The sequence below is a fragment of the Camellia sinensis genome, chromosome 13 (assembly GCF_055761805.1).
Source record: "Camellia sinensis isolate YWXY chromosome 13, ASM5576180v1, whole genome shotgun sequence".
In the NCBI taxonomy this organism is placed as follows: domain Eukaryota; kingdom Viridiplantae; phylum Streptophyta; class Magnoliopsida; order Ericales; family Theaceae; genus Camellia; species Camellia sinensis.
This window is the reverse complement of record NC_138973.1, coordinates 76,704,004-76,719,374: the sequence shown is the minus strand read 5'-3', so window position 1 is coordinate 76,719,374 and position 15,371 is coordinate 76,704,004. Positions and strand designations below refer to the sequence as shown.

Genomic DNA, 15,371 nt, shown 5'->3' with positions numbered 1-15,371 from the left:
AAATTAAAATACTTGAGATAATATAATAAGATTTGTAAATTAAAAACAAAGCACAAGTGTAAAGACTAACTTACTTGACCCTAGTTTCTCAAGATCCTCTAATTTTTCTTCAACATCAATTGGACTTGATGAACTCCTTAACCAATCTTGTCCACAAATCAAAGCCTCCACAATTTTAGGAGTTAAAGAACTGCGAAATTGATCAAGTACTTGACCCCCGGTGCTAAATGCCGATTCTAAAGCAACAGTTGATATAGGAATGGACAAAATATCACGTGCTATAAGACGAAGCACACGATATGTAGAAGCTTTCATTTTCCACCAAACTAAAATGTCAAAGTGTTCGGATTCCTCTTCAACCCCATCTTCCAAATAATGATCAAACTCGGATTTAATGACCACAGTTTCTTCAGCTTTCAAGAATTGATGCCAATCTTGTTTATGCATATCAACCCCAACACTTGAAACCCCAAGATCATCCATTCTAACATCATTTCCACCTTTGGAGACACCCACATTTTCCATAGATTCTAACACAAAGGTAGAGTAATGCTCATAAAGTTGCTTCATGATAAGCTTCACTTTTTCAATCATAGCATCAACATCACTAATGGAATAATATCTTGTGAAAGAAAACTTAACATACTTCAACTTGTAACGTGGATCTAAAACCGCAGCAACAATCAACAAAGGATTAAACTTCTCGATGTTACAATACTTCTCAAACTTCAATTTCATTTTCATGGCCATGCTAGAAAGAACTCGTTCTCATGATTTGCCCAACTCAAGAGGAGAGCTTGAATCCTATTGGTCTCAAGAAAGAAATAATTAGAAGTCGCATACTTGGAACCGGAGACATGCTTTGTTATCACATAAAAGTTCTCAAGGAACTTGTGAAGACTTTTAACTGTCCTCCAATCCTCCTCTGTCATAACATTCTTAACCTCAATTTTGAAACACACATCCTTCTCCTCCAATATCTCAAATACTAATTGATATTCAATTGCATTGTTTAACATGACATAAGTTGAATTCCATCGTGTTTGTACATCTAAACACAAAGCCCTCTTATCCAAAACTCTTTCCTCCTCGGCACATTTTTTGAACATTTGCAATCGAGATGGGGAACTCCTCGCATATTTCACATAATCTCTAAGAGCCAATATTGAACTCTTAGCCTCCTCAATTCCATCCCTCACAATCAGATTTAGGATACGAGAAAACACCTCACATGAAAAAAATTACCATTTAATAACAACCCATCCTTCTCAACAAGCCTCCTTTTTAAACTTAAAGCTGCTACATCGTTGGAGCTTGCATTATCTATCGTAAGTGTGCCTAATTTTTCCAGTTGCCACTCTAGTAAGCATGTTTCCACAGCTTGTGCAATTACCTCACCACAATGTGGACTTGGAAGAACACGAAAATTGATAATTTTTTTTTGTAACTTCTAAAACTTCCAATCACTATCAACGTAATGTGCTGTGAGACACATGTACCCAAGGTTTTGAATGGAAGTCCACAAATCTGTGGTGAGACAAACTCGTGAAGCTGAACTCTGAAAGATTGCTTTCAAAAGTTTCCTTTCAAAATTATAAATTTCTATGCAATCTTTGGTGATTGTGATTCTTGAGACTATGTGAAATTTTGGTTGTAAGGCATTCACAAACCTTTTAAAACCCTCTTTCTCCACAAAACTAAAAGGTAGTTCATCAATGATAATCATACAAGCAAGTTCCCTACGACAATGTTCTTGATCAAATTTCCAATTCACAATATGAGATTAACTATCAACTGTTGAGGAGAAAGACAAATGTTGTTGGGTTGGGTCTTTATTACCATCATAATAAGAGCATTGCTTAAGGTGTCTCCAAAGTGTGCTAGTACCTAAAACACTTGGACAAACAAATTCATGTCCACAATAGTTGCAATTTGCTCGTTCTGCTTTACTCTCATTAATTTGTTTAATCTTTGTAAAATGATCCCACACTAGAGACTTGGATTTATATTGTTTCTTGCGCTTACCTTCGTTTGGTTTTGCACCACCCCCAACTGGATCTTTCTCTTTGTTATTCTCTCCATCAGTTTCCCCCATCATGTCTGACATACAATCTTGCAAGAGCTTCTTCTACACTGAAAAAAGAAAGATAATGATATTTACAAACATGTATAACATAACCAAAGAAACACAAGAACAAATATTTTGCTAAATAATATACATATATATATATATATATATATATATTTACTAAATATATATATATTTAATGTGAACCAAACACAAGATTATATATATATAAGTCACAATCTTGCAAGAGCTAATTATATATATTTATTAGCCTAAATTATATATATATATATATATATATAATGGGTAATCTGCTTGCTTGTGTAAAATTATTATATAGATTAACTTATGTAAAATGGGTAATCTGCTTGGTTGTATAAAATGGATAATCTAACTTATGTATATATTATATACATCTACCTGAAACCCACGCCTCTCAACACTACCTAAAAGCCAAAATCACTTTCATCATTCTCAAAGCCCAAAAACAGTGGCATCAACATCATCAATTTCCCTTCATTCTCATCCATTTTTTAATCGCCATAAACATCATCAACCAAACTGAATGTCAAAAACAACAACAACAATGGTAGTACATGCATCGATAAGAAACGAAGATCAAAACTACCACCCAGATTATATATATATATATATATATATATATATATATAAATTAGTTACATATTCCTGATGCAAGAACAAAGAATGAGGAAGCTTATCCAAGGCGGATCTACCAGGGCTGAAGAAGGAGGAAGTAAAGGTGGAGATCGGGGACGATAGGGTTTTGCAGATTAGCGAAGAGAAGAAGGTTGAGAAGGAGGAGAAGAACGATACTTGAGGCAGATTAGCGCCATTCTTCAAAGTTCTTCAAAGTTGAACAAAAAATGAAATGAGTCTGAGAGAGAGATAAGGTAGGTAGGGTTTTCTTTAGATTTAATCTGAGGGTACACATAAAAGATGTTAATCCAACGGTGAAAGACTAACCAAAAAATAAATAAATAAATAAAAATTAAGAATAACTCTTTTATTTAATTTATATATATTATATAATTTATATAATATATTAAATTCAATTTGGCTTCGAGTTGCTCGGGTTGGCCTTTGGTTCTACCCAAGCCGGCCCAAATTACAATTCGGGCATCAAAAATCTACCCTGGCCCGTCCAGATTACAAGATATAGTTTCCCAAGCCCTAAAAAAACTCGGGCTGGGCTCGGGTTGCTCGAGTTGAGCCCGCCCGAGTTGAACCCCTTTCTGCCGGTACTCTCCAGTTGAGTTCCCCTTTTTGGTTGTGTGGTCGGAAATCAACACCCAGAATTTGGCGTCGTCTGTGGGAAGGAAAGGAGAATAGATGGCCAACGACGGACATAAAGAGAAGGTTGGAGACGACACCCCTACTGAGAGTGGGAAACATATTGACCTTGACGTCGAAGAAGACAACTGCAACGAAGAGACTCGTGATAAGAATCACAAAGGAAAGAACGTTGGCCAGGAGGGCGGTGTACCGAAGAAATCAGACCGGAGCGGATATTATAACGAGGACGACCTCCAGGTATAGAAAGATAGATGCCTGCGGAGGGACGATGAGATGAAGAGAATGGCGGACAAATTGGCAGACCTGCAAACGATCGTCAATTTCCTGATGCAGAACAACATCATGCAGTCACTGTTCTTGCTACAAGATACGCCGATTCCAATGGCCAAGAAAGGTGTCCAGAAAGAGGGGCAGAAAACGGTTCCTGCAGTCCCTCAGCATAGCGAGACCAAGGGACAATCTCACCAGCCTTCGTGGGAGGTCAGGCATGGAGAATCTCAGAAGACACGATCTTAGCCTAGATGATTAGGTCCGAGAAGAGAAGAGTTCAGCCTAAAGTGAGCAGATCCCAGACTTCAGAAGACAAGATCTCGGCCTAAATGATTAGGTCCGAGAAGAGAAGAGCTCAGCCTAAAGTGAGCAGATTCCAGATTCCAACAAAAAAGAGACCAAGGTCATGTTTAACACTTATTGAAATTTTAAATTTACAAGTTGAAGTTAAATCGAGGATGTGTTTAACACTTGTTGAAATTTAAATTTACAAATTGAAATTAAACCGAGGATGTGTTTAACACTTGTTGAAATTTAAATTTACAAGTTGAAGTTAAACCGAGGACGTGTTTAACACTTGTTGAAATTTAAATTTACAAGTTGAAGTTAAATCGATGACGTGTTTAACACTTGTTGAAATTTTAAATTTACAAGTTGAAGTTAAACCGATGACATGTTTAACACTTGTTGAAAATTTAAGAAAAATTTACAAGCTGAAGTTAAACCGGGGTTATGATTAAAGGAATGAATAATATAGGTTCAATCACCTCAGGATGCCGAGGTAATAGAACCTAGAGGGCAGTTGTGGGGACATAATTTTTGAATGACGAACACTTGGCCGATGTGGCACTAAACTGCCAGCCGAGGTGCCACGTGTCCTGGTCATGATGCCGAGGTAATCTTGGCTAAGCCGAGGTTATCTGCGAGAATACCAAAATCCGGGATAAGGGACAAGAGTCCTAGAATAAGAGGGGACTTCAGTTTGGGTAAAGATAAGACTCTTAGAAAGTTTATCCTAATCCTACTAGGAGTCCAAGATTAGCAGTAATCCTGAGTCCATTGAAGCTAAGCTTCTATCGGGACTAGGATTGTGTTGGCTACAAAAGCGAGGCACCCCCATGGGTCTAAGGTATGTCTTTTATGCTCTGTCTAGTGAGTTAAGCACTACTGGTTATCTTTGAGAGATATTTTACTGACTTGATCGTCGGAATGCCCCCAGGTGGACGAACCATCGCGGGATTCTTATCTTTATGTGACAGGTTGTTCGAGCTTAATCTATTCTGTCGGTGTTCTCCAGTTGAGTACTAAGTTTGACAATGTGCTCAGAAATCGACACACACAATTACATAAAGGTCATTGGTTAATACTCAATGTAAAAGCTTGAGAATTTTGAGAAAATATTAAATGTGGAATACCACATCACATATTACCATATCTTAATTATATTAGTGACATGTAAGACTTGTTTATTTAATTTTATAAAGAGTATAACTATTTAAGATAAAATATGATACTCAATTTTTAAATTCAGTAATATGATAATCAATTAGAATATTAAAAGTAATATTTTTTCTCATATTTTCTCTAATTATCAACTAATCATATCACTTACACATCATTAACTCTATAAAATGAGTCTAAGAAATAGATTTATATTAGAGGTGATCATGAAGCCGGCCAACCTGCTCAACCCGACCGAATTGACCAAATCCGATTGATTTTGGACAAATGTGTGTCTTTCGGCTAATGGATGCGGATGAAATATTTCAAAATCCGTGGATAAGGTTTGGATAGCAGATCAACCATCTCACACCCGCATGAAACCGATCCGCTCGTAGATGAAGTTCAAAAAAAAAAAAAAAAGGAGGAGAAAGAAATTGCTAACAAGTAATAACATAGAGTAGAAATAATAAAATATATTTTTGTGAAAATAAAAAACAGTACCTTAAAAATATATATGTGTGGTGCCATGACTTATTATAAATAAATAATGCATTTTTTTTTTTCTTCAGTTTACTAGTTATTGACGATTGTAAAAGTTATGAATTATAATTCAAAAAAAAAATGTCTAAAATTTGTAAAGTCTAATCCACCAAACTGATTGCATCCATTCGCCAATCAGCACGGCTTACTCAATCCGCATCCACCAAACCGGTGGATGGATGTGGTTAATTTTTTTCAATCCACTTAATTTTAAACTGATGACGAATGGGATGCCACTTAACTCAATCCAATTCGCGATTCCTAAAAATTATTATATTTAATATTTGTTCCATGACTTTTGATGTCATAGATTTTCCTTTCCAGTTAAAGTAAAATTTTAGAGAAAAAAATAGTAAAAATCTCATTTTTATGCATATTTATGATATTAGGTTAAAAAATTGATCTATTTTGTTCGTAAATGACATAATAATAATAAATTATGAAAAATAATTTATTATTTTTAAAAAAAATGTTTTCATTTTTACCCTTTCACACACCAACACCACCGAACACTCCATGGATAATCGTGAAAAAATTGTTATTGATGGTTGTAATAATTTATACAAATAAGCAAATTATATAAACAGATGAGAAGTATGGGACATATAGGCAAATAAATAAATAAGTGACACAATGTCAATGGATAGATTGCAATTGAACACATTTAGCATTTAGTCCCGTTTTGTAGCTCAAATTTCATTTGGCTTGAGTGGCCCGACTATCAAAACGACGTCGTTTTGGATTTTTTTTTTTTTTTTTTTTTTTTTTTTTTCCAGAAGAAGAAGAAGAGGAGAAGAGAAGAGGGAGCTGAGAGCATGTCATCATCATCATCATCATCATCAACAACAAACAGAACACAGAGAGAGAAAGAGAGATAGATCTATACACATTATCATCAACACAGAGAGAGAAAGAGATAGATCTATACACACACACAGAATAGAAAGAGAGAGATCTATACACACACAGAGAAAGACATACACAGATCTGTGTATCTGTATATACACAGATCTATTGATGATGTCGCTGGTGATGACGGTGATGGCGCCGGTAATGGTTCTTATCTCTCATCTCTTCTCTTCTCTTCCTCTTCTCTCCCCTCTCTCTCTCTTTTCTGTCTCTCTATATTCGAAAAGCAAGAAAAAGAAGAGGGGAAAAAAAAAAGAGCCTAAAACGATATCGTTTTGGGTTTCGAGCCAATTTGAGCCACCGAATTTCGAGCTATCAAGGATTATTCTTTAGCAATGGGTTGAGTCTCAAATTTTTAAGTGGGGTTACCTATATTAATTAGTGTATTAATATTAGTTATAATATTATTATTGACTTATTCATTATACAAATTATAAATATGACAAATGATTTAAATTATGTCACAACATCAATTGGTACACTGGTTAGTGCATTAATTAGTGAGAAATGCTATGTATTCCAAATATTCTATCAAATATTTTACCAAATCTCTCACATGAGGTGAGACTCACACAAATTCATATATGTATGGGTCCCACAGCCATGTGAGAGGTTGATAAAATATTTGATAGAATAATACATATGACATTAGTCCAAATTTTTTAATAACAGATGATATGGCATAATTTCATTGGCTAGTCTAATTACATTAATGGGTGGTTTGAGATGATCTAAATAAGTGTACTTTTTAAATTTTTATTAAATATAAATTAGGTATAAATTGAATTTGAAGTGATGTGATAGAGAAATAATATAATTTAAATAAGATAATGACTTTTGAATTATTATTTTTTTTTAATTTTAAATTACTACAAATAAGGTCTATAAATGCAAGTGGAAAACAACAAAGCAGGGTAGACTATTGTCAAATGCCAATTCCTATTTCCCTTTCGATTTCCACCCGAACCAGCCTAACGACAACCATATATATATAGATATATACGTATGTATTGATTTTGTACTTTCTTCATTCCCTCTGTCCTCTCTCCCTCTCTCACTCTCTCTAAAAACCCTAATCCTCCCTCTCCCTCTCTCTCTGATGAACTAATCGAATCTTCAAGGTACTCTCTTTGATTTCTGCTTTCGAATCTTTAATCAATTTCTGGTTTTTTTTTTTATTTATTATTATTTTGAATTCTGCCCTGTATCAATCTTTTATCGATCGATGCAATCGGTTCGTTGTTTGTTTTTTAGAATTTATGTTCAATTTGATGTGTGGTTAAATTATAAATATTTGTTTATGTTCAGCTGTTTTTTTCGTTGGATTTCGCGGGGGTTCGTGTCCGGATCTGTAGTGATTGAGCTCTGATTAAGTTGATTAATCTCTTTTTTATCGCTTTGATTTGCTTCGTTTTTATTTTTGTTTTGTTTTGTTTTTTTCGGTCTTAGTTCATTTTCCGTTTGGTTGCTGAGAAAAGGAAATAAAAAAATTCAATGAGATTTCGTAATTTTTGTGTTTTTTCACTAGAAGAGTAAGCTCAATTACGTTTTTTACAATTAATTGAGTCGAGTGATATTCCTTCATAATTTGGTCCCAGAAAATATACACTGAAAGGCTTTTCCTTTATTTTCTCAGCAACCAAACAGTCAAGTTTGTGCTTTTCTTAGCTCAGACACAAATTTAATCATGTCTTTTTCATTGATTCAGTCAAATCTGCTAAATTGCTATCTTTGGCGATGAATTCTTCACTCATTGATCTAAATTTTTTGCCAACTCTTCATACACTGTTATTTTGGGTGGTTATTTGGCCTTTCATTTTGGACTTTAAACTAAATGTATAAGAGATTCTGCTTAGATTTTCTTTTACCCTATCTAGATTTTGGTCAGATTTATGTTGTCTGTTTCTGATTTGAATTTGATCAGCTTTGGCAATACATGTTTCTTTTAAATTTCACATGTAACACTCAATTAATTGTTTAACAGTCTTTTTAAAATCTGTATCATTTTTTTTCTCCTTGTTCTCTGATCTTTATTTCATGAAAATTTTATTAATGTAAATGTGTAATTGTTTTGATTTTCCTTTATTACTATGATTGTGACTATGATTCAGCTGCTTATCTTGCATTCTTTTACCTTCCTTTTTGGCTCATTTCATTGCTGATAATCCAGTGAAGAAGAGAGGATAATTGTTTATTTATTTATTTTTGTATTCAATGTGGTGATTTCATAAGAAACGAAAGTATAATGTCTATCTGATGCTATTCATCAAATTAATGTTTGTTTTAAATGTCTTGAAGAACTTGAGCACCTTTTTTTTTTGACTTGTGAAATGTTTTTACCGTCTTTTGTCATCAAACAGTGGCGCCTTTCTGTGCTGGTAAAACAGTGAATTTGTATTTGACCTTGTTCTCTCCATCTACTTGTTATCTGTAGCTGTAATTATTTGCCGAAAAGTCATATGTGCTATACAAATGTTATGTTCTTTTCTTATTTTACAACTTTTTATAAAGCTTTCTCAACTGTAGCTAATTCTGCTAATAAATTTCAGTTGTCATTATATTATTTGTGTTTTTCTATTTTGTTTCCCCCTAATTGTTCATCCAATATCTCTAGGCCCCTAGCTGGTTTTGGTCATCAAGATCAAGTGTTGCAGTTTGTCTGGATTAGAAATAGTGGGTTGTTTTCCTTCCCATTTTTTTCTCTTTTCCCCTAGATGTCATTATGTAAGTGATTATTGTACATATTGTTGTTTTTGTTTCTTGCAGCTGTCCATTTATAAGTTCATGTTCTTGCTTTATTTTTTCAAAATATTATTTTTGTGATATCTTTCCAAAAATACAAAATCAAAAAACAAAGAAAACTTGGGATTGAATACATTATCCACTTTCATGCAATAATGTTTGTCGTATTAACCTGTCAATCATATTCATATGTTAGAGTCCTTAGCCTTTCATTGCACAGCCTGTTGTAGTTAATCAGAAATCTTTAATTTCTTGGTTGGACTTGTTATTTTTGTGTGGATAAACCTCTAACCTTAATTGCACTCTCAGCTATAAAATTCTTGTCATTTGATGAATTCTTTCTTCTCATCTTCCAGTCTCTAGTAACCTATAACTATGAAGTACGGGTACTCCAAAAATGGTGTCATACGAGTACCGGGTACTTACTGGGTGTGGGTATGTGTACCGTTGTACTGGTACTCATACTGGGTACGGCAAATACGGTTGGGTACGTAAAATACGGTTGGGTACGTAGTGGGTATGGCACAGGTACATCGTGGGTATAGTAGGGGTACGGCGAGGTTTTTATTTATTTATTTAAATTTATTTATTTTTTTGCAGTTAGAATTTGTTACGGCCTTTATTATTTTGCTTTCAACTTCAAAAATCAAGTAATTTATTTTCAACACCCTTTACCCATGAGTCATGGTTTTACTCTATTTTGCATCTTGTTTTAGGCAATCAAAAAAGAAAAAGAAAGAATTATATAACTTTTTAGACAACTTATTCTCTTTTTAGTTTTAATATTGAAACTTTGATTTGTATGTTAGATATTTAGCTATAAATTTAATATATATATATATATATATATTTTGACATACCCTAGCCTTACTTGGACCTTAACCCTACTTTTTAAAGAATTTGCTATATCGGTGTACCCGTATCCGTACCTGCACCCATGCTTCATAGCAAGTACCACTTGTTAATGGTTCCTTGCCTTTTCTTGGTTCCTCTTTCAAACCAGTTATCATGTATTGATGTAACCATATGAAGTTTCATGTACCAAATTGATGTATCACTGACATGCTACTGCCTGTTTTGCATATCCCTTTTGGTTTGAATGGACAATAGTAGCATGTGGAGACTAAAAGGTTGACTTGATTGCTACAGGGACCTGTACATAATATCAAATTTTCTATCTATCTTTCTAGTTATATATGTGCACAAACGTACAAGTGTACACAGAATTTTTTGACCTCCGTGGTATGTGAATGTGGGCATCGAATATGTCAAAGCAAATGCAAGCTGGACTAAATTTTTGATCTTTGTCCTGTATATAAAGTGATCATTTTCATGGCCAATTTATCACGTTTTGTCACTTCTATAGCTTTGCCTGGTCTGCTGACACTTGAATTGAGAAAGAATGTATATTTTTCTCTTTACATTCAAAGAAGATATTTTGTTATGCTAATGGGTGTCTCTCCATTGTGGAATGAATTAGTCTGAATAATACAGTGTCCTCCAATTTGAGCTTCAAATTTTGAAACTTAACAACAAATGATAAGAAATCAGCTCACTGGAAAACACAACTATTAAATGTTCATCATAACCTTTGATTGAAGGGCTGTGTATAATGCTGCCCTATAGAACTGTTCGGTTTCTGGTTGTTCATAAGTTCTCTTATAATTCCTTATGCTTTGCCACCTGGTGAAAATTTGTGCGTTGTAGGAAGTCACATATAGATAAATTTATTTTCTCTCTGTGTAGTCATATGTCAAGCATCATTTTGTTTACTCAACAGTGTCCCTTGATGATGTGATTGTTGCGAAACAGGATGGTCCGTGATCATGATGTTGCTGTGAAGAATTCAAGTTTCTGCCTTGGCTATTTTTGCTGATTAGCAGAAGTTCAGATTAAATTTCTTATAGCAAATGGATCGGCGGGATACTTCAGGTTTTGTGAGCGGGGGTGGGATGTACTCTTTCTGAGACATCTAATATTACTAACCCTAGTTTTGTAGTAAGTTTGTTTAGCCCGGAAGTCAGGCAGACTGTTCTTTTGCAAGTGAGATTTGGTTCAAGCAAGAGTGTCGCATCTTCGCTGTCGGTTCATGGATGCCAGTTTTCAGAATTTGCGATTTGCTGCTAACCTTTCCTTAAATGCATTCAAGAATCTGGGTAAGTCCATCCAAGTAGGAGTTGGAGATGATTATTGCATGGATACCGTCTTACGACTTGATTCTCCTGGTTCTTCCATCCCTTTAAAGTCTGCACCAAAGGGAATTAAACGGAAGTGGAGTTTGATTGATGGATCCAAGGGCCAGCAAGTAGAGTCTTCATTGCATCTAAAGTTGGGTCATTCCTCAAGTTCCTCGGACAGTAAGGGGAGTTCAGCAACCGCATGCACTACAGTGTCTTCGGCCAAAGAAACTGACGAGGAGTCCTCTATGGATCTTGACTTGGACTTTTCTCTTCATCTTGGGAATGAGAAGATTTCCATCCCAAAGAAGCATGCAAGCTCTAATCTGAAGGCACCTGATATGCAGCCCGAGGTTGACTTGCAACTGAGTCTCTCCACTGGGCCTACTGAATCTGATATCACTAGTGTCCATTTAAGCTCTACTCCATCTCAAAGTGTGGCAGAGATGCCACTGGTCACTGGTGCGGTCTTGCATATGGATGAAGGATTATCATCATTACGTTGGAAAACTGGAAATTCTTTCCAACCATTGCCTACTCCAAAGAAAGCAGGGACTAGTCTCTTCCTCAATCAGGGTGTAAGAGAAATCCATCCAGCACCGATCGTTCCAGACCTCTCATCAAGCAGAGTAACAACAAAAAGTTCAGTCATCTGTACTTCCGGGATCACACAGCAACAACTGCAACAATCACGTAGTACTAATACTAAGATATGTCAGTTCAAGGGATGTGGAAAGGGGGCAAGAGGTGCTTCTGGCCTTTGCATTGCCCATGGTGGTGGCCGTAGATGTCAGAAACCTGGCTGCCATAAAGGAGCTGAGGGGCGAACAGTTTACTGCAAGGCCCATGGGGGTGGTCGACGATGTGAATTCCTAGGATGTACTAAAAGTGCTGAAGGACGCACAGATTTCTGTATTGCGCATGGTGGTGGGCGGCGATGCAGTCATGAAGGATGCACTCGTGCTGCTCGAGGTAAATCTGGATTGTGCATTCGGCATGGTGGTGGCAAAAGATGCCAGAAAGAAAACTGCACAAAGAGCGCAGAAGGTCTCTCCGGTCTGTGCATATCACATGGAGGTGGCCGTAGATGCCAGTATCTGGCATGCAACAAAGGTGCTCAAGGTAGCACGATGTTTTGCAAGGCACATGGAGGTGGCAAAAGGTGCACGTTTGAAGGGTGCACCAAGGGTGCAGAAGGGAGCACACCTTTTTGCAAGGGCCACGGTGGAGGGAAAAGGTGTTCATTCCAGGGTGGTGGGGTTTGCCCGAAGAGCGTGCATGGGGGGACATTATTCTGTGTGGCGCACGGGGGTGGAAAGAGGTGTGCCGTGCCAGAGTGCACAAAGAGTGCACGGGGTCGGACTGATTTTTGTGTCCGTCACGGTGGGGGCAAGAGATGCAAATTTGAAGGGTGTGGGAAGAGTGCACAGGGCAGCACTGATTTTTGCAAGGCACATGGAGGAGGTAAGAGATGTATCTGGGGACAGCCCGGGTCAGAGTTGGGCCTTGGTGATGGACCATGTAACTCATTTTCTAGGGGGAAGACTGGGCTATGTACGTCACATGGCGCTCTGGTTCAGGACAAACGGGTACATGGGGGTGCCACCCTGGTAGCTATGGTCCATGATCCTAAACCTAGCAGACCCGAGAAGATGAAAGAGGTTGTTGTCAATGCTGAGGATATGCATGTCAATATTACAAAGATGGATAGTGGTGGTGTGACTTTTCCTGGCCCTGCCCATTTTAATTGGAAACAATTTGGACATGAGCAAACTCGTCGTCCAGTTGTTGGAAGTCTATCAGCAACTCCAGTTTTGGTTCCAGAAGGTAGAGTGCATGGTGGAAGTCTTATGGCAATGTTGACAGGAAGTTCTGGACTTGGTTTCAATGGCAGTAAAAGTGTCGGCAGTGGTCCATCGCAGCCAGAGAAATCCAACATGATGCCCCATAACTGGATGTAAGCCAATTTCACTACCTTGGTATCAATTTGGTCTTCGTAGTCATGTCCAGTGCCCTTCACTCCTAAGGTTTGTTAAGTGGGGTTTGATGATGAGTACTCCTCATGCTATGATGATTTAAATGGGTGAGAACTTCTGAAGCGTCGTTTTCTCTGACCACCCTTTGTGTAACAACAGGGAAACTCAACTAGGGATTGTACACCTTTTAGCCTTTCTGAGTGTGAGTCGGTTGGTCAGTCTGTAAATAGTGATGTTTAAAGTCAGTGTGGTTCTTGTGAATACACTATACAAATGTGTAGGGGTCAGTCAATTGTTCTCAGTATAATAAAGCTCCACAGTTTGGTCAGGAGCACATTCCCTGTTGCAATGCTTCTTGGTGATATATATATTTTTTAATTTTTTGTTTCATTGCGAACTATTTTATTAGTGAAACTCAACTTTGGGCAATAAACGTTGGTTTTGTAACATTAAGAATGATTCAGATTGTTGAGAGTAATTTAGGGGAGAGAACCTAGCTTAGCAGTGAAGCCTGAACCCTTTAGTAGGTTTCTGAAAATGTGAACCACAATGGAAATGAGAATGCCATACTTTTATGTTCACTTCAGAGACAAGGAATTACCATTTGCCTTGGAAATTGTTATGCAATCTTTTGAAATGTGGCCAGAAATTTTCTAAGTTCCATTATCAAAACATGTCTTAAAGCTTTTAGTTTTTTTAATTTCTAGAAATTTTTTTAGTAAGGTCAGCAACAACCTCATGTTACGACCTCACATCGGAAGAATATGCTGCTTGACCTTGTGAATATACATTTTTTTGGTTACCCCTCCATTGCAAGGTGGTTTTCGAGGGTGAGATGTACCTAGTGTTTGAATTATTTAAGGGGTGTAAGAAAAATCAATGGAGTTGAATTGATTAACTGCTCAAAATCATTGAAATTTCAATTTACACTATGTTTTTCATAACATACGGTTTGAAATTTTTTACACTAATACAAATTAAACCGATCAAAGTATTATATTTTAATTTTTTTATATTTTAATTCTTTGAATATTATAAAATAAGTAACGAATATAATATTTTTTGTGATAAAATTAGGGACAGACATTTATAGAGCAACCTCTATACTTTTTTTTTCATTTATTTTCAATATGATATTATGATATTCTATAAGTTTTTATAAAACCCTTTAGAATTTGTTTCTACACTAAAGCGACTATGAAAAGGTGATTTGGTTCTAAACTCCCTCTTAACACCGACCAAACCAAACCATTTATTTAGGAGTTGTTTGGGATGTTCTAAATAAGTGTACTTTTTAACTTTTTATGAAATATGAGTTGGGTTTGAAGTGATGTGGTAGAGAGGTGATATGACTTAAATAAGATGATGTGACTTAAATAAGATCACGACTTTTTAATTTTTTGACTTTTTTTAAAGATGCTAGACTTATCCTTAGTATCATAGTCAGTCATCACGTTGAATATGGGATCGGCTCGCGCGGTTCGAACAGCGGAGAGAGCCACTTGTAGGTTGAATGCTAAGTGTTAGGTTTTATTTCTTGGCAATCCCGTTTGACAAAACTCCTTTGAGTTGTAATTTTATTCGTTTTTTTTATTTCAGTGAGACTTTGAGTGTTTAGATGCGAATCCAACCCGAATCAAGCCTTTCAGAGAAGTTTGTGATGATAAAGCGTTCAAGATTGCCACTTCGCTGATTATGACGGGGATCGAGCTGCCCGGTCAGCTCGCGGGGGTCCAGGGGGCAGCGCCCCTTGGCGGGTCCGGGGCAGCGCCACGGCGGGGTCGAGGGGCAGCGCCCCCGAAGCAAAATGCAAAAATGCATTCAAAGTTGCCTGTCCGAGCATGTTATATTTTTCCAGTTTTTCCATTTTTGGCCTTCCCGCTCGAGCGGGGAAAGTGACGCTCGAGCGTGGATTGGAAGCTCTCAGCATCT

The 15,371-nt window shown here is 36.6% G+C and overlaps 1 protein-coding gene across 5 annotated transcripts; it reads left to right on the top strand.

The window, feature by feature from the left end:
• Nucleotides 1-7,446: 7,446 nt before the first annotated feature.
• Nucleotides 7,447-13,788, top strand: LOC114280098 (uncharacterized). Of its 5 annotated transcripts, none has more exons than XM_028222435.2 (3): nt 7,448-7,665; nt 9,159-9,268; nt 11,099-13,788. In XM_028222435.2, exon 3 carries the CDS (start codon nt 11,376-11,378, stop codon nt 13,422-13,424), a length of 2,049 nt encoding a protein of 682 aa, XP_028078236.2. In that variant the 5' UTR covers nt 7,448-7,665; nt 9,159-9,268; nt 11,099-11,375; the 3' UTR covers nt 13,425-13,788. The 5 variants fall into 5 exon arrangements, with proteins under 5 accessions (XP_028078235.2, XP_028078236.2, XP_082758689.1 ...); XM_082902563.1 differs by having other exon boundaries at nt 7,457-7,665; nt 11,067-13,788; XM_082902564.1 differs by having other exon boundaries at nt 7,558-7,665; nt 9,159-9,217.
• The last annotated feature ends 1,583 nt before the right edge of the window (nt 13,789-15,371 follow it).